The sequence below is a fragment of the Denticeps clupeoides genome, chromosome 13, assembly GCF_900700375.1.
Source record: "Denticeps clupeoides chromosome 13, fDenClu1.1, whole genome shotgun sequence".
Classification (NCBI taxonomy): domain Eukaryota; kingdom Metazoa; phylum Chordata; class Actinopteri; order Clupeiformes; family Denticipitidae; genus Denticeps; species Denticeps clupeoides.
This window is the reverse complement of record NC_041719.1, coordinates 21,178,712-21,195,924: the sequence shown is the minus strand read 5'-3', so window position 1 is coordinate 21,195,924 and position 17,213 is coordinate 21,178,712. Positions and strand designations below refer to the sequence as shown.

General features: G+C 45.2%; 3 protein-coding genes across 4 annotated transcripts; all 3 read left to right on the top strand.

The window, feature by feature from the left end:
* Window positions 1-939: 939 nt before the first annotated feature.
* org (oogenesis-related gene) lies at window positions 940-2,183 on the top strand. The gene is made up of 5 exons (XM_029000970.1): window positions 940-993; window positions 1,076-1,156; window positions 1,253-1,478; window positions 1,565-1,716; window positions 1,806-2,183. The coding sequence occupies exons 1-5, from the start codon at window positions 940-942 to the stop codon at window positions 1,983-1,985; spliced, it is 693 nt and encodes a 230-aa protein (XP_028856803.1). The 3' UTR covers window positions 1,986-2,183.
* A 3,411-nt stretch (window positions 2,184-5,594) lies between these two features.
* On the top strand, window positions 5,595-9,140 carry btf3l4 (basic transcription factor 3-like 4). Of its 2 annotated transcripts, XM_029000687.1 has the most exons (6): window positions 5,595-5,758; window positions 6,075-6,136; window positions 6,442-6,555; window positions 6,634-6,835; window positions 8,459-8,518; window positions 8,612-9,092. In XM_029000687.1, the coding sequence occupies exons 2-6, from the start codon at window positions 6,083-6,085 to the stop codon at window positions 8,656-8,658; spliced, it is 477 nt and encodes a 158-aa protein (XP_028856520.1). In that variant the 5' UTR covers window positions 5,595-5,758; window positions 6,075-6,082; the 3' UTR covers window positions 8,659-9,092. The 2 variants fall into 2 exon arrangements, with proteins under 2 accessions (XP_028856520.1, XP_028856521.1); XM_029000688.1 differs by lacking the exon at window positions 5,595-5,758 and having other exon boundaries at window positions 6,079-6,136; window positions 8,612-9,140.
* Window positions 9,141-9,954: 814 nt separating this feature from the next.
* zfyve9b (zinc finger, FYVE domain containing 9b) lies at window positions 9,955-16,118 on the top strand. The gene is made up of 16 exons (XM_029001974.1): window positions 9,955-10,022; window positions 10,410-10,991; window positions 11,101-11,200; window positions 11,302-11,447; window positions 11,523-11,649; window positions 11,774-11,896; window positions 12,315-12,470; window positions 13,738-13,962; window positions 14,037-14,119; window positions 14,201-14,305; window positions 14,383-14,533; window positions 14,744-14,824; window positions 15,068-15,230; window positions 15,313-15,418; window positions 15,680-15,844; window positions 15,957-16,118. The coding sequence occupies exons 2-16, from the start codon at window positions 10,530-10,532 to the stop codon at window positions 16,116-16,118; spliced, it is 2,355 nt and encodes a 784-aa protein (XP_028857807.1). The 5' UTR covers window positions 9,955-10,022; window positions 10,410-10,529.
* Window positions 16,119-17,213: the final 1,095 nt, after the last annotated feature.

The following is a 17,213-nucleotide window of genomic DNA, read 5'->3' as shown; positions in this document are numbered from 1 at the left end:
TTACTCATTATAGAATTCTTCATTTTTGTATGATTTGTAATTGACTGTCACCCACTGTCCATAGTACATTAGAAAGAGACCAGGGGAGGACGTTAATTATACTACTTGGATATCAAGAAAAAGTAGGCTGCATTCAAATATACAGCGGCTGTGAATGTAAACAGTAATGTCAGTGACAGGGACAGTCCGGCGGGGGACACTCAGGGTTAAGTGTCCTGCTCAGGGACACGATGTTAGTAAGTGGGGTTTGAACCTGGGTCTTCTGATCTTCTTTTTTATGTTACCATAAAAAATATGGTAACATGATATGCTGTTATATGCAATACACAATGTCTCCCTGTTGCGTTTATTCAAAGCTGTAAAATATACATTTATTAAGTGACGTGATTGTCATTGTGAAACACTGCAGCACAGCACACGGTGACACAGTTAAACGTGTCCTCTGTATTTAACCATCACCCTTAGCAGTGGGCATCATGATAGGCGCCCGGGGAGCAGTGTGTGGGGACGGGACCTTCATCCAGGGCACCTTCTGATTACGGTCGCTTCCTTTAAACCGGCAGGGCACCACTGCCCATTTCTACCGTGTATCTATCTGTGTTGTTCATCTACCTGGATGTGCTGTTCTGTCTGGGTAAGGAAGAGGACTCCTACTCAGAAGGTTCACTTTTCATGGACACGTGTTATCCCAGGAAGATGTACCACTGTGCACAACCTTTTCAAATCCACACTTGCTAGTCTGCTTCCCTCAGTGTCCTCCGAACGGTCACCTCTGCACATCCTACCGAGTATTCGGAGTAAAGCTGAATCGTATCGGGGCTGATGAATGACGTCACGGTGCGCGGAGCTGCTCCGCTGTTGATTGGTCCATCGCGGCCACACGCGTGGTTCATTAACCCCGCAGCGGCGGCGCGCTTCATTAGTCCTGGGCCTTCGGTGATGAGTTCCCACAGCAGTTACGAGATCGAGCCCGGTACCGCCGGGACCCAAGAGGCAAGATCAGCGTGGGCGCTGCGAATGCTGTCAACTAGTTAATCTAACGTTTTTCTAACGTTCTCCACGCGTCTTTCTGCAGGGCAGGACTGTAGCGAAGAGAGACAGTGTATTTTCCATTGTGCTCTGTCGGGTCTCCCGACTTTGGCCGGTCCGGTTCACGGTGAGTAGCGTGTAAAAGCGCGGCCTTGGTGACCCCGGAAGTGCGCCCCTTGGTGACCCCGGAAGTGCGCGCCCTGGTGACCTGCGTCCTCCACAGGTGTACGCGTTCCGCGGCTTCTGGAGGCTGCTGCGGTTCTCCCCCGAGAGGCGAGCCGTCGGGCCTCCGGCCACCGTCCCGCCGTCCCCGCCTGCCCGTCCGTGGCGCAGCGGCCGGAAGCGACTGTGGCGGGCCACGCGTCTGCTGCTGTCCGTGCTGCCGTGTCGCCTGCAGAGCGCGCTGGGCTATCCGGTGTGCAGCAGCATCGGCCGCACGGTGTCACCAGGTGAGCTCCGGGACACCGACGCGGGAATTCCGAAATCGTCCTGTCGTGGCCCGTTTTAAACCCACCTATTGTGGGTTCTTGCTCAGAGGTTCGCTGCTCTCCCACCAAGCCTCATGGGAAGGGAAGCAAGCGGAAGCAGGATGACTTGGATGAAGATGAACTGGAACAGCAGTCATGGGTGGAGGCGTTGACCCAGGAGTTGGCAGATGAAGACAACACTGTGGATCCTGACTATGAGGTCTCCGGTTTTAGATGGAAATGCCAAAGAAACCCATTATGGCTATGCTCGTGCAGTAGTCTGACGTACCTTTTCCCCTCTCTCTCCAGCCCAGCAGTGCTGGGACAGACAGTGAGGAGTACCGTTCACACAACGACACTGAGAGTGATGTCGAAATCGAGAAAGGTGTTGTTGTGATCAGAGATGTTGACGTGGTACGACTTTATTTAGATGGTTTTTACTCCTCGTACATTTTGACACTAAACCTACACTTAATTAACTCCAGTTAGTATTTCTTCTGATTGCAGGAGCAGCCAGTTTAAGGCCTACACGTTCAGGTACACTCAGCCTCTTGATTTGCATTTAATGCCCAAAGAGGAGTTAAATTATTTTAGCCATGTACTTGTTTCTAATTTGTCTGTCTCTCTTCATTCAGGTGCTTTCTGCCTTTATATATATTTGTCTAAGTGTTTTGTATATGAAATAAAACTTTGGGGGAAGATTTCTTATTTCTGTTTTTTTTTTTTTTTTTTTTTTTTTGTGTGCGATACTTCATCTAGCAGTAGATCGGCCTGTCCTGCTGCACCACACTGAAAAAGTTGGAAGATTCAGTCAAATGAAGTGAATTGTCATTGTGACATTAAAACCCATAAGCTTTGGTGCCATTCTGCAGAATGACTATAAGCTGAACTAAAGAGAAATTCAGCATCTTCCAAGGAGAAATTTTGTACTCTGCACAAGGCTGTGAAGTTGAAAATTGAACCATAAAGTTGAACCATACAAATCAGAAAATTGAACAGGATTTGTTTGAATGTCAGAACTTGTTCTCTACACTACACTGCAGATGCACACACTCTAGACGCATACCCTCACAAACTCTCACACTGACACACACTGCAAAAAAGGCTTTTCTAACTTAGTAGTTTTGTCCTGATTTCAGTCCAAATCTCAAAAAAATCTTAAATCTAGATACATTTACTAGACACATGAAATAGCATAAGAAATTATGTCTTCTTTTCTGATAAAACATCTCAAAATTAAGTGATTAAAACAAGCAAAATTATCTGCCAATCGGGTAAGAAATAATTTCAAACAGAAGTTTTAAGCATCACTTAATTTCCTCATGCCATTTTTCTTGTCTAGTAATCTTGATTTAAGATTTTTTTAGATATTTGGACTGGAAATGAGACAAAATTACTAGGTAAGAAAAGCTTTTTTACTGTGTAGCTATACATGACAACAGATTGAAAAATGAATGGTCCAAAAAAGGCTAGTGAATAAAAACATGTCTTTAGTCTTTTAATGCAAAGTGCAAAGTAACTATAGCACCCCTGCTTTACTACTGTTATTAACCCGCTAACGCTAACTTGTCATGCTTGTCAAGCTGGATGACGGGTAAACATTTACATTTACAGCATTTATCAGACGCCCTTATCCAGAGCGACTTACAATCAGTAGTTACAGGGACAGTCCCCCTGGAGCAACTTAGGGTTAAGTGTCTTGCTCAGGGACACAATAGGCGAGTCGTCCACGCGGAGACGCAGAGAACAGTCCGAACGCTGTTTCATCCCCCCTCCACACCTGTAGGTGGCGCTGTACGTCCCCGTCTAGTTCTCCTACGTCCCCGTCTAGTTAAACACCAGCACCAGGGACATTACGTTCCTCACTTCAAAACGGAACAAAAGTAGGATTCTGTAGCGACTTCCCCTGCTGCTGAACTCCCTTCTTCCTCCTCAAACACTCCAACATGTTTGCGTTTCAGATGCAGGAACACCTTGTTTTTTTTTTATTTTTGCTCCGCGCTGTCTATGAGGCGCCAAACTCTGCTAGTATCTGTGCGCGACAGAGACCGAGTGTGTTCACTCCGCGCTCAAATAAAGTTTTTTTTTAATAATCAATCAAACGTCTCCGCATTGCGCGACATAACGAATCGATTAGGAAATTCGTTGCCAACTCTTTTAGTAATCGATTTTTATCGATTCAATCGATTCGTTGTTGCAGCCCTACACTGAGCAAAGCACCGTTATCACACACTGCTCCCCGGGTGCCAGTCATGGCTGCCCACTACTAACCAAGGGTGACATTTTAATGTACAGCACTTTCAGCTCCTTTGTTGTGTTAAAGTGCTTTATACATAGTGGGTATGATGGGTCACCGTGTGCTGTGCTGCAGTGATTTACAATGACAATGACTTCACTTTAGCGATGGGCCTGGCAGTTCTTTTAGATGTACTGAATCTTCAGAATCAGTTCACTAAAAAAATTGTTCAAAAGATTTGTTCACCAAATCATTCAGTGCTTGACAAGGTGAGCCTGAAACTATGACTTCCTGAACCGAGTGTTGGTAAAAATAAACTAGTTTTCATGATGTTTTAAGTGTCCTGTCCTGTTGAATGCTGGGCTAAACTGGGCTAAGTGACCGTTCCCTTGCACATTGTTGCACTGAGTCAAGCATTTTAGCCAATGAGGGTTAGGTGTTGGTTTGGTTTTATCCATGACATGTTACATGCTAAATAAGTTGCTTTTCTCTGAGGGACACTCGAACACAACACCCCGACCATCTGAATGTTCACTGTTGGGGACTGCTTGTAGCTGACATTTGTTTTTTGTGTGATGTTTCACTTGCGTTAATGTATGATTAGCATTTTCGGTACGTTTTAGGAGCACACTGTTCATATGCATTAGACAGAAAGATTGCTGAAAGGTTAACATCAGCGACGAAGTGTAATGAAGAGAGGTTTCCTATTTTCTCCCCTTGAGGTAATGTGGCCAATGAGGTAAATTATGTTTACTGATTTTAAATTTTTACTATTTATCTTCTCACGGCATATTGAAGATGCAATAAATGCCTGTTAAAATGAACAGCTTGTGTCTTGTGATGAAGGAAGCTACACTGCTCACTTATTCACTAGCCTGCAATCTGTCTACACTATAATTCCTGACGGAAGCTGAAGGTTTTGGGACTTAAGACTTCCTCACTGGCAGACAACAGGTGATGAGAGTTGGGAACTGCATTTCCAGCACAATCACCAGTCCAGCATCTGGAAACTAAATCTGTTAAGAGATTTCGAACAAAGGCCGAGCTCAGAGCAAAATAATTCAGGACAGTGCCGGTATCTCAACTGAACTGAGAAACGAACCAATCATGGTTCATTACGTTCCCTTAAACGATTCATTGTTTTGAACGAACACTACTTCACATCACTTTTTTCAGACAAGGAAAATGCTTAATTTTCTTTTACATTGAATATGAAAGGTGAACATACACCTGTTTATTGGGTAAAAATCGGCATTTTGTATAGATTTGTCAAGAACTATAGACAATGAACTGCAATATATAGAGGTGTCATTACAGAAGCTGTGTCTTTCTTGTAGGGTGGGGGTGGGAAGACAGATGCTCTGGTCTGCAACATGAATTATACTCTCTTATTTGTCCAACACAAAATTTCTTAACATAAAAAGATAATTAAACAAAAAGCTACTTATGAAATGCTATGCCTCGATCCCTCGTATTAATTTTTCGCTCGTTATTACAGCTGTACGCGGCGCAGAAGATCGGCATCTTCGCTGGTACTGACCGTCCGAGAAGGAAGCGTGGTTGAATGAGCTCGGAAAACCGTCCTAATATGGCGGCGATTTGCTGAGAGACTGAATGCGACATCTAGTGTTTAATACCGGCACTGACCATCCGAGAGGGAAGCGTGGTTGAATGAGCTTGGAACCCCGTCCTAATGTGGCGGCGGTTTGCTGAGCGACTGAATGCGACAGCTAGTGTTTAGTGTTTAAGTTTATGGGTCGGACCACTGCGATGTCTCTTAGTCCCGCCCTGAAAGATGGCCGAGCCAATGAATATGAAAGTGGGCGGACGCACCGTTTCCGCCACGCCCACTCTCCAGGCTGCGGTTTGGTGTAAGGGAGTCAGGTGGTAACCAACAGATTTCCACACGCTCGCCATCTTCCTTTTCTGCACGGCGGCCCAGGCCCGACTACGCGCACTCGGCTTCCCGACTGATGTCCATTTGCACACATTCATAGCGGACATCTGCGGTTTGCGTCTGTGCGAGGTGAGGCGTCCGTTTAAAGTCGCGCTTTTGTTTGCTGTCGAGGCTACTTGATGTTAGCTGCTAGACGGGGCGTCGTTACTGAAGCCTGGTACCTGTTTATCTCGGGGGGGGGGGGGGTTAGCTCGAAGTTAATACTTGGCCGAGTGTAGAAAGCTTTTTAATCAAGCAAACCAAATGTACAGATTGCTTTTTGTGTAGATTTTGATATTATTGTCCCGCCAGGATTGACTGTCTTACATGTTATAATACTGATACTTTGTCACTACAGTTGTCTCTTTATAACATTCTGCCTCTAAAGTATTTCTTCACATTGCAGAAAACAAGATGAACCAAGAAAAATTGGCCAAACTCCAAGCCCAGGTCCGAATAGGTGGCAAGGTGAGCATTACACCGTGGCTTCTGTTTACCGCATTATGGCTTTGTCTGTGTATCTGGCTGCTGCTCTGCGTGTGTGAATGTTTTTTGCTTAGTACAGCTGATCATTGTTGCAGCTCAGCGGGCCTCAGACGGTCACCCATGACAAATGCCATTGATAAAGGGAACAGTTTTGTGAACAAAAGGAGACTGGAGGCAGCTGTCATTTTCAGAGATTTTGATCAACTAGATCAATTTTTTTTTCATCCTGGATTGACACTTTTAGTAAAATAGTTAATTAATCACAGGACTGCTTGATGTCATTTTAGGGCACTGCACGTAGAAAGAAGAAGGTTGTGCACAGAACAGCCACTGCTGATGACAAGAAACTTCAGAGCTCACTAAAGAAACTGGCAGTGAACAACATTGCTGGTATTGAAGAGGTAGTAAAATGCTGCTTAAATCAAATTGTATTGGCGTTGAGTGTGCGACTGAGTTATATTGGTCTCCTGTGTGTTCAGGTGAACATGATCAAAGATGATGGGACGGTCATTCACTTCAACAACCCTAAAGTGCAGGCCTCCCTGTCAGCCAACACGTTTGCAATCACAGGCCATGCTGAGACCAAGCAACTCACCGAGATGCTTCCTGGCATCCTCAGCCAGCTGGGAGCCGACAGTCTCACAAGCCTCCGCAAACTAGCTGAACAGTTCCCACGGCAAGGTACGTGTTTCTGTAGTAATCAGGCTGAATAAAAATGTCTTAATCCAAAAAAACGTCACCGTCTAGATTTAACAAAGCAAATAGGTGGTGGTAGTGGTAGTAGGGTGGTTGTAGCCTAGTGGGTAACACACTCGCCTATGAACCAGAAGACCCAGGTTCAAACCCCACTTACTACCATTGTGTCCCTGAGCAAGACACTTAACCCTGAGTGTCTCCAGGGGGGGACTGTCCCTGTAGCTACTGACTGTAAGTCGCTCTTGAAAAGGGCGTCTGGTAAATGCTGTAAATGTAAATAGGTGGAGTCACTTGCTATTGGATAATATCCTGCAGTTGTGGGAAAGATGTTAATCTAATTCGGAAGGGTCAAATTATTGAGTCAAAGAACACTTCTAAGGAGAAACTACAAAATGTAAAGTACTATGCAGACATTTTTATCCAGGGCAACTTCACAGACTAATTTTGGTCAGAGAATGATCTTGAATGATCGTGATTGGCATTTACTGATCACCTGGGTTCAAGGCCCCACATTCTTTCTTAGGGGCAGTGGTGGCCTCTAAGAACCTTCAGTGAGGTTAATCAGAAAAAAGGCTTGAGTTTGCTATGATGTATTAGTCCAGATCTACCCTTTTCCGGAGGGATTGGGCTTCAGGGTAAGAAGAGAGGAGCATGAAGTGATGCAGCCATCGTGTCTTGTTCTTACTACGATCTGGGGCTGGTGTAGGCGGCATGGCTTGTGGTATTCAGGCGCGAGGCCGGATCTCAGGCGTTCCAATGTGGCTGCAGGCGCAGCTTTCATGCTTGACCACACCAACAATAAGCCAATTAGCCAATCAGAGACAGGGAGGGGCGGGCCTTTGGTCTTGGCCAAACAGATTGATGCAGCTCTAGCAGTTGCTCCACGTGTGAATGTGTTTCCCAAACTGGCACTGCAAAACATAAGTGATGACCGCAAGTTTATGAAGTCAGGGGAAGACACCAAAGATGAAGGTATAAGGAACAAGCTGGTAACAAAAGCTCCAGCGACCAGGAGCAGGAACTAGCGGGAAAAAGGTCCGTTATTGTTTTCAGGCAGTATTTCTGTTTCCTGTATCTTCCATCCGGTCACACAGGTGACGTCACCTGCGTAATAAATTAGATCTCAGGATACTTGTGATGAGAAAGCAGGTGGCTGCAAGCGAACTTTCTTTATAATGAAGTGGAAAAACACGGAACAAATAAGAACGTGTTCCGTGTCTGGAATGGATGTCGAGTATTCTTGAGTCTACAAGGTAACAACAATAGAATTATAAGATGACCTTGTTTTAATTATGAAATGGGTTTGACTAAAAGAAAAATAACTAAAATAAATAAAATGACAGCTGGATGCAAAGACTGGACTAAAACTAAAATTTAAATCAGGCCACCAAAAACAACTAGCAATGCAACACACCTGATGTCTGGCGGGGGCGACAGCAAAAACACCATGGCAACAAATTTAATTAAATTCTGGATAGAAATAATACATTGATCGAAACGATGAAATGCTGCTGTAAATCATGGCTAAAGGCAGTCCTATTACAAATATTCTAAAATGAATTATTAGTGTATGACTTCTTTTTTTTTTTTTTTTTTTTTTTTGTACAGTCCTTGACAATAAAGCACCAAAGGCAGAAGATATCGATGAAGAAGATGATGATGTTCCAGGTAATGTTGTTTTTTTTATTTTCAGAATTAATAAACTTTAAACCTGTATGTATTATGAATCCAGTATAATTTATCTTTTTTTAAACTCCACAGACCTTGTAGAGAATTTCGATGAAGCATCGAAAAATGAAGCAAACTGATTTGAAACTTCTTGATGGCAGACAAACGAGGAGACCTGTTCCAGTGTTTTTAATTAGATAAACCAGAGACTTTTATATTAAACACTGGATATCAGCCCCTTATCAAGTACCCTTATCAAGCCTGATCAGATCTTATGCACTTCAACAGAAAGACCAAGCTTTAGTGTGATTATTGGATTTGTGCTTTGTAACCACAGTGCCAGTTGTGATTGCAGTGGTTCTGGAAGGTATCTTACTAATATTTTTGGTTAATGAAATAAAAATGTTAAACACTTTTTAATAATTTGTTAACTCCAACTCATTCTTCTCTTATAGATATATGATGGTCCCTTCATCTCATGTACATAAGCGTGAAATTGTAGACAGGCCTCAGCATATGGAGTGTAGCATATTTAAAATCAGAATACAAATAAAATAATGTGGGTGGTTAAGAATGTCTGTCTGATGTTTTATTTCCCCTCCATTAAACGACATAAATGACAGTCATTTTGTGGGGTCCTCTTTTCCTCTGTCGGACAGTCACTACCAAAATACAAAAAACCTTTTAGGATAATCTTCTGACAACAGTTTTACGGAGAAAGATAAGATCAACCTTTATTAGTCCCACAAGTGGGAATTTGTCATGGCAGAAAGTGGATAGAAACAGGTAAAAGCAGCAGAAAAATAAATATGTACAAACCGTACATTCACGCTGATATAGAGATAAAACACTTAATATGTGCAGAATGAAATTTGTTGGCCTCCTAACAAACCCCACAGTATTGTGGGAGAGGGCCGGGTCACCCCGCAGTAGTGCGGGAGCAGGCCGGGCCACCCCGCAGTCTGGTGGGAGGGGGCCGGGCCACCCCGCAGTAGTGTGGGAGGGGGCCGGGCGACCCTGTAGTCTGGTGGGAGGGGGCTGGGCCATCCCGCAGTCTTTTGGGAGGGGGCCAGGCCACCCCGCAGTAGTGTGGGGGCGGGCCAGGCCACCCCGCAGTCTGGTGGGAGGGGGCCGGGCCAGCCCGCAGTAGTGTGGGAGGGGGCCGGGCGCCCCCGCAGTCTGGTGGGAGGGGGCCGGGCCACCCCGCAGTCTGGTGGGAGGGGGCCGGGCGACCCCGCTATCTGGAGGGAGGGGGCCGGGCCACCCCGCAGTCTGGTGGGAGGGGGCCGGGCCACCCCGCTATCTGGAGGGAGGGGGCCGGTCCACCCCGCAGTCTGGTGGGAGGGGGCCGGGCCACCCCGCAGTCTGGTGGGAGGGGGCCGGGCGACCCCGCTATCTGGAGGGAGGGGGCCGGGCCACCCCGCAGTCTGGTGGGAGGGGGCGTGGCTTCAGTCATCACAGCGCTCCTCTCCGAGCTGGCTGGAGCCTCAGCCTGGAAGTGCCGGTAAGACTGAATCTGAGCTATTATTTGTTGAAGCCCCAATACTGCGTTATTTCAGCGTAGACTGGTGAAGTGCGTCTCTATATCAGCGTGAAGGTGCGGGTTGTAATTGAAAAGGTCGCTGTCGCATTGCTGCATTGCAGCTCGGTCCGAGCAGCCCTGTCGCCGGGGGGCTGAGGCTGGAGAAAACGCTCTTTATTACATCCCAGCGCTCGTTTTTGCTGCTCGGTCTGTGTGCCGGGACCATGTCGCATTGACGCGTTCTGTTCCGCATTTGCAGGCGGGGGGAGGAGCCGAGTCAGCGCAAACGTCTCATTCATGTGCGTGTGACGTCACCGCCGTGCGTAATGAAGGGCTGTTCTCTCTAGTTTTCTTTTTTCCTTTTCTCAGCAGATGCGAATGGCTTGCTGATGGTCCGAGGAAGAAGGTTTGTGGATTCTACCGAAAGCAGTGAGATCATTAGAGCATCTCTGAACATCATGACCAACTGAAACACCTGCTTTTGGCATCATGAGACAAGCCGTGGCTACGATGTCCATGTGGGGGGAGAGGCACTTTGGCTACAGCACCTTACGAAACACCACTGACATGTTAGCCGAGGAGCAGTGGCCTCAGATGCCCCGGCTGAAGGAAGACTGTGTTATCGAGGAGAAGGAGGTGGAGGAGGACGGCACTGCGGTCCCTGGTGTGGAGGATTCGCGGTGTGAACGTGGTTTGGAGGAGCAGGGCAAGCCCACAATCAGCAAGTTGCCTTTAGCCCACAGATTGGAAAAGGAAGCAGCCCCGAGTGTCACAGGAGGAACCTCTAAAAGCCCCGATAATGACCAGCAGGCCGCGCCCGCACCTCCTGGCAGCTCTCTGGGTGAGGTGGCACCAGTGTGGGTCCCTGATTCGCAGGCACCAACGTGCATGAAGTGTGGCGCCAAGTTCACGTTCACCAAGAGGAGGCACCACTGTCGGGCTTGTGGAAAGGTCAGTGCAGGGTGATGACCTCTGCATGGGTTCCGTGTTTTACGTGTGTGTGTCTGTCTGCGTGGATGTGTGGAGTTCCAGCTGACGGTGCTTTTGTCTGTGCATGCAGGTGTTCTGTGTAGTGTGCTGCGATCTGAGGTGCACATTAACACACCTGGATGGGAAGGAGGGGCGTGTCTGTGTCAGCTGTCACTCCACCCTCGTAAACAGTGGGTATTGGTGGAGTCACTGCTAACTGCACAGTGTTTGGAGAAGATTGCTTGCAGTGAAAATGGGTTCTTTCTTTCTTTCTTTCTTTCTTTCTTTCCAGAGGCCTTATGCAGAGGCCAGAGGAAGGTGTGGTTTACAGACAACATTTTGCCCAATAATGATGCCACGGATACTGGAGGTACACCATCTCAAAGACCTGCAGACCCTTCCCAGCCAAACAGGCCTTTACCTCTGGGGATGGGGGAGGTAATCCTCATTTCCTGTACAATCCATGTTGAACATGTAACAGAGGGATAAAAAATGATTTTGTTTGTTTATTAGCAGGAAGTAGACCCCCCATCTGGCTGGGGTGTGGGGGATGTGGTGGGGAACCCCATTAGCAGCTCTGCTAACCTGATTCCTGTGGATGGACTTCCTCCTATTCTCACATCTACTGGAGTCAAGGGAGGTATGAAGACACGGTCAATTTGCTAAATTTGGGTAAATTAAGCTCTGGATTGCAATTTGGTAATGTGTACTCAAGAACGTTTTTTTTGTGAGCATCTTCTCCTTTGAACTTGACCACCCCACAGACTACACAGTGGAAGAGAGACCATCTGAGACATCACTCCTGACTGAGCTGGAAGGAGGCCGAGCAGATCCCTTGGTCTTTGTGCTAAATGCTAACTTGCTGGCTATAGTGAAGCTCATAAACTGTAAGCAATTAATGCTTCTAAAAAATGTGAATATTGTGTTAGAAGGGATTTGGTTTTAAATCTAAATCCTTCAGTCTTGGCTATATATTCAAACAAACGTTACCAAAGTTGGTCTTTTGCGAATCCATTGTTGATTCAAAAGTTGGAATTTTAATTGTTGGCAATGTTCCAGATCCTGGAATTTAGATTTTCATAATCATTAGCATATAACTAAGAATATTTAAATACTTTTCATGAAATACATACTGCATGTGTCGCTGATAAGTTTCAAAAGTCAAATGACCTTTTATAACTTGCACTAGAATGTTGATGAATCACTGCAATTACAGTATGCCATACTGTTTTATCAGCACTGAACAAATGAAGAAAGGTTTGTTTGAGACTTGCATAGTAACTGACCTCTGTTGCCTGACCTCAGATGTGAACCGGAGGTGCTGGTATGTTATGTCAAAGGGCATGCACGCAGTCGGCCAGGCTGAAGTGGTGGTGCTGCTGCAGTGTCTGCCTGACGAAAAGGGCTTCCCCAGGGACATCTTCAGTCACTTCATACAGCTGTATCAGGACGCTCTCACAGGTAAAGTGCATGTCACTCAGGAAAATGAGAATGGGTGGTATCGTTTAAAGTTTAATAAATTCCTCCAAAGCCTCTTCAATAATAATAAAAATAAAGTGAAGTGAATGTCACATGTGATACACAGCAGCACAGCACACGATGCACACAGTGAAATTTGTCCTCTGCATTTAACCCATCACCCTGAGTGAGCAATGGGTGGGGACGGTGGTTTGCTCAGTGGCACCTCAGTGGCACCTTGGCGGATCAGGATTCGGCAACCTTCTGATTACGGGGCCGCTTCCTTAACCGCTAGGCCACCACTGCTAACAGGACAGTGAGTAAGAAAGAAGGTGTAACAGGTCACACTGTTAATGAAGAACAGAATATATAATAAATGTTAAGCCATTAATTACAATTCATAACATTTTCATCTCTCATACAAAACTAAATATATGCACCACTTCCATATGCAATTCACTGTATGTCAGTAAAGAAGGTGCTGCGCTCTGTGGATCAGGATTCGAACCGGAAACCTTCTGATTACAGGGCTGCTTCCTTAACCGCTAGGCCACCTCTGCCCACTGAAGAGTGATCAAATGAATTGCAAAGTCCCTCTTTGCCATGAAAATGAATCCCAAAAAACCATTTCCACTGCATTTCAGCCCTGCGTCAAAAGGACCTGCTGAGACTAATTAACACGTCGAGAGAGCGTTGAGGAGCACTGGAGATCATTCTGTCATGCTGATTGAGTTAGAATAGCAGACTGGATGCTTTAAAAGCAAGGAAACACGTTCAGTCATCATTGTGTTGCATAAAAAGGCTTCACAGGCAAGGATATTGCTGCTACTAAGATTGCATCGGTGTCCAGGAAAGTCCAGCAAGTGGTAGGACCGTCTCCTACCACTTCAGCTGTGGGATCAGGGCACAACCAGTGCAGAGCTTGCTCAGGAATGTTAGCAGGCATCTGCACACACAGTGAGAAGAAGACATTTTGGAGTAAAGCATCCTTAGACCATTCATGTGTGGGGTAGACAAATAAAACCCCACAAATTCTGACAAACCAAGCACAGATAATGAAGGAATGATTGACAGCATGTCAGGGCGAATTGCAGAGGTCTTGAAAAAAAAGGGCCAACACTGCAAATATCGACTCTTTGCATAAATTTGATGTAATTGTCAATAAAAGGCTTCTAAAATGCTTGTAATTATACTTTAATACACCACAGAAACAACTGACAAAAAGTGGGATTTGTATATTCATAAAACCAACATCACCATTGTCTTCTAGGAAAGGTGCTGAGTCACCTGGGTCACTCGCTTGTGGACAGGGGTCTGCTGGGAAGCAAGGAGCATGCTGGGTTCCTCTACATCCAGCCCACCTTCCAGTCCATGGAGGGGCTTCCTCTGCCAAGCCAACCCTTCTTGTTTGGATTGCTGATCCAGAGGGCAGAGACCCCCTGGGCCAGATCGTTCCCCCTGAGGCTCATGCTGCGATTGGGAGCTGAGTACAGGTGTAAGGAAATGATGGATGTCACATTGAGGCCAAACGTGTGACCGTGTGGCATTCAAGGCTGTTTTCTTTTGCAGTTTACCCATGTCCCCTGTTCAGCGTGCGCTTCAGGAAACCACTATTTGGGGACACCAGCCAAACCATCATGAGACTGCTTGTTGTAAGAAGAATTCATGAACTTAATTCATATTCACATTTTTAAATGATCCATGATATACATTACATTATACATTATCTACAGGACTTCCGTTTCTACCGTTACACCTTGCCAGTGGTGACCGGTCTTATGGTAGACATGGAGGCTCGAAGCACTTGCATTAAAATCCCCAGAGCCCGTCACAACGAAGTAAGTCCCTAACACAGATCCTATCTGCCACCACCAGCCCTGCAAATAAATCGCGCTTTTTTTTTCTCCTGCCCTAGCTGATGAAGGCTTTGAATAAGTCCAACGAGCATGTGCTGGCCATGGGGGCCTGCTTTAATGAGCATGCAGACTCCCACCTCATCTGTGTGCAGACCGACAGTGGACAGTACCAGACCCAGGCTATTAGCATCCACAACAAACCACGACGAGGTGGGCATCCCTGTTCTGCTCTGCCTCCAAACAGGTTCTAGGTACAAGCCAAATCTAAACGAATTCTCTCCTACAACCTGTGATATGGTAAAACAGCAGGTTATGGGTCCTTCATAGAGGATTCTGTTGTTGTGAAAGTTACTGTTAAAGGTTACAATGTACCTATCAAACAGATGTTCTTTGCTTACCAATATTACCTGTTTTTTCCAGTTACAGGCTCATGCTTTTTTGTTTTCAGTGGAGCTTTGAAATTGTCTTCTGGGTACCTGGCAAAATCTAGCATTGTTGAAGGTACTTATATATAATTTACACTATTTATGAATATAACCATATACATCATTTCAAATTCGTACATAAATAGGAGTTATTTCTAGTCATGGGAATGCATATTTCTGGAATTAAACCTAAATGATTTCCTCTTGTAGTAGGATTAGATTGAATCAATTTTATAATGTCTGCTAGGCCTATAAATGAGTAATTTGGATGCTTGACTGTGCACAGTGTGTGTTCATCATTTATCTGACAATCTCCTAGATGGGTTGATGGTGCAAATCACCATGGAGACAATGGTGGAGCTACGTCGATCCTTGCGAGAGATGAAGGACTTTACCATTACCTGTGGTAAACTGGATCTGCTGGACAGCCAAGAGTCAGTTCACTTACACTGGCTGGACCAGGAGTCTCACTTCAACAAAGGGTGAGTGAGTGTCCAGTCTGCCTGTCCAGAGGAGGATGCTCCTTGTTCTTCCCAGACCATGCTTACTCTGTCTGTGCTGCAGAATTACCAGTCCAATTGATGGTAAATCAATGGAATCCATCACCAGCATCAAGAGGTTCCAGCGTTTGGAGTACAAGGCCAATGGCAAGGTCATCCGCTGGACCGAGGTACTGCCTCATACAGGCATATGCAACATGTGCCTCATTCAGATATGACGTTGCATGAGTTATGTAATTTAATGAAAAGGAGTACAACGAGCATTCACTGTCTGTAAAATACATCTGTATTGGCCACAGTCCTGTATGCACCTGTGCTGAAAACAGGAAAATATTGTGTTGCATGAAATCTGCATGGTGCAACATTAGGAAAGTGGTGACACGGTGAAGTGTTTTTCAGCCTTGACTGACGTGTAACTGGATGTTTTACAGGTATTTTTCTTGCAGAGGGAAATGCAGCCCAGCCTCTCAAACTACACCCGCCTGACAGAGAGATTGGCACGGGCATTCTGTCTAGCACTCTGCCCATATCTCAAACTCCTGAAAGAGGATGGAATGGTCAAACTGGGCCTGAGGATCATTTTGGACAGCCAGCAGGTGGGAAATTATATGATTTAAACATGAAAAGATAAGAAAATTAAGACTCACATTTCTTTAAATAATGCATATAGCTAGCATGGAGTTTTGTGTTTCTGATGTTTTTCTCAAGGCTGATTACCTGGCAGGGAGCAATGGGCAGCCATTGCCCTCCCAGTACCTGCAGACTATGGACAGTTCTCTAATACCGGTCATCCAAGCTGGATCCCATCAAAAAGGGGACGGACACTTGGAGATGGAGCTCGTCTTCTACATTCAGGAAAACATCACATAAAGACAAGCAGCTTCCTTCTGTATTACACACATGATGCTCAAGAGTGGCATTACCAGATTCCTGGCAATTACCGGCCAATTCCGGCCATTAGCTTAAAGTCTTTAAATAAAACCTGCCCGTCCAATAATTTTCCTTTCCACGTGGTCATAGTTGCTATTTTTGTCCACTTTTTTACATTTCATGCAATAAGATTTTCTTAGCAATCAACTAAAAAATGGATATGCTGGTGATGTGTGTATAAAATAAAATGAATGCCTGGGCGATGTTCTGGTTTGTCTAAGGAATGTGTTTCCTTACAGTGTGAGAATCACAGATAAAATGATGCCAACCCAACTAAATATTAAATAATCAGTCAATATTACATAGAAATGCAGGGCGCATTGTTGTACAGTTGTAGACAATTGTGTTCAATTAAAATCTGAGTTTTGAGAATCTTACAGCCCTTTATTTGTGCACATGCAGATTTGTATGTGCCAGTTCAGAAAATCTGATTGCACATTTGTGCATGTAGCAGGAGCAGCCAGCAGAAACAGGCATGTCCATGCCTGATGGCTGCAGACTAGGGTTAAATCTCCTTCCTTTCATTAATGCAAGTCGTGAGCAAACAGTGCTTTGCTCTGATACAGCTCAGTTGAAGGAGATGGAAGACATGACTGCTTCTATTCATTTTAGGTTTGTTGGCAGACTATGGAAATACCTTACATTGCCCATTTCTCCTACACAACAATGTAGGATGCATACCAATCGGTCTGTAAGTTCTTGTCCTCCAGCTCTTCCTTCCATTTCATTTTTCTCCTGAACAAAAGCAGAATGTAGCTCTTGTTTACATCCTACGCGCTCAACATTTTCAGACAGATGCCAAACTTGCCCAAGAAACTCTTCACCTGGTCCTCAAGTTAAAACACGTTACTGCAGAGTGTGCAGTAATTTAACACCAAACTCTGTGGCAGTAAGCTATAGGATTGGCCCTGTCAATCATAGATACCCTTTAATACAACCTTCACTTTCAAACTAGACTCAGTTTTTAAAACAGGGACCATTTTACTGTAAAAATCATTTCAACAGTAACTTATCTTTAATATACTAGAGGTGTAG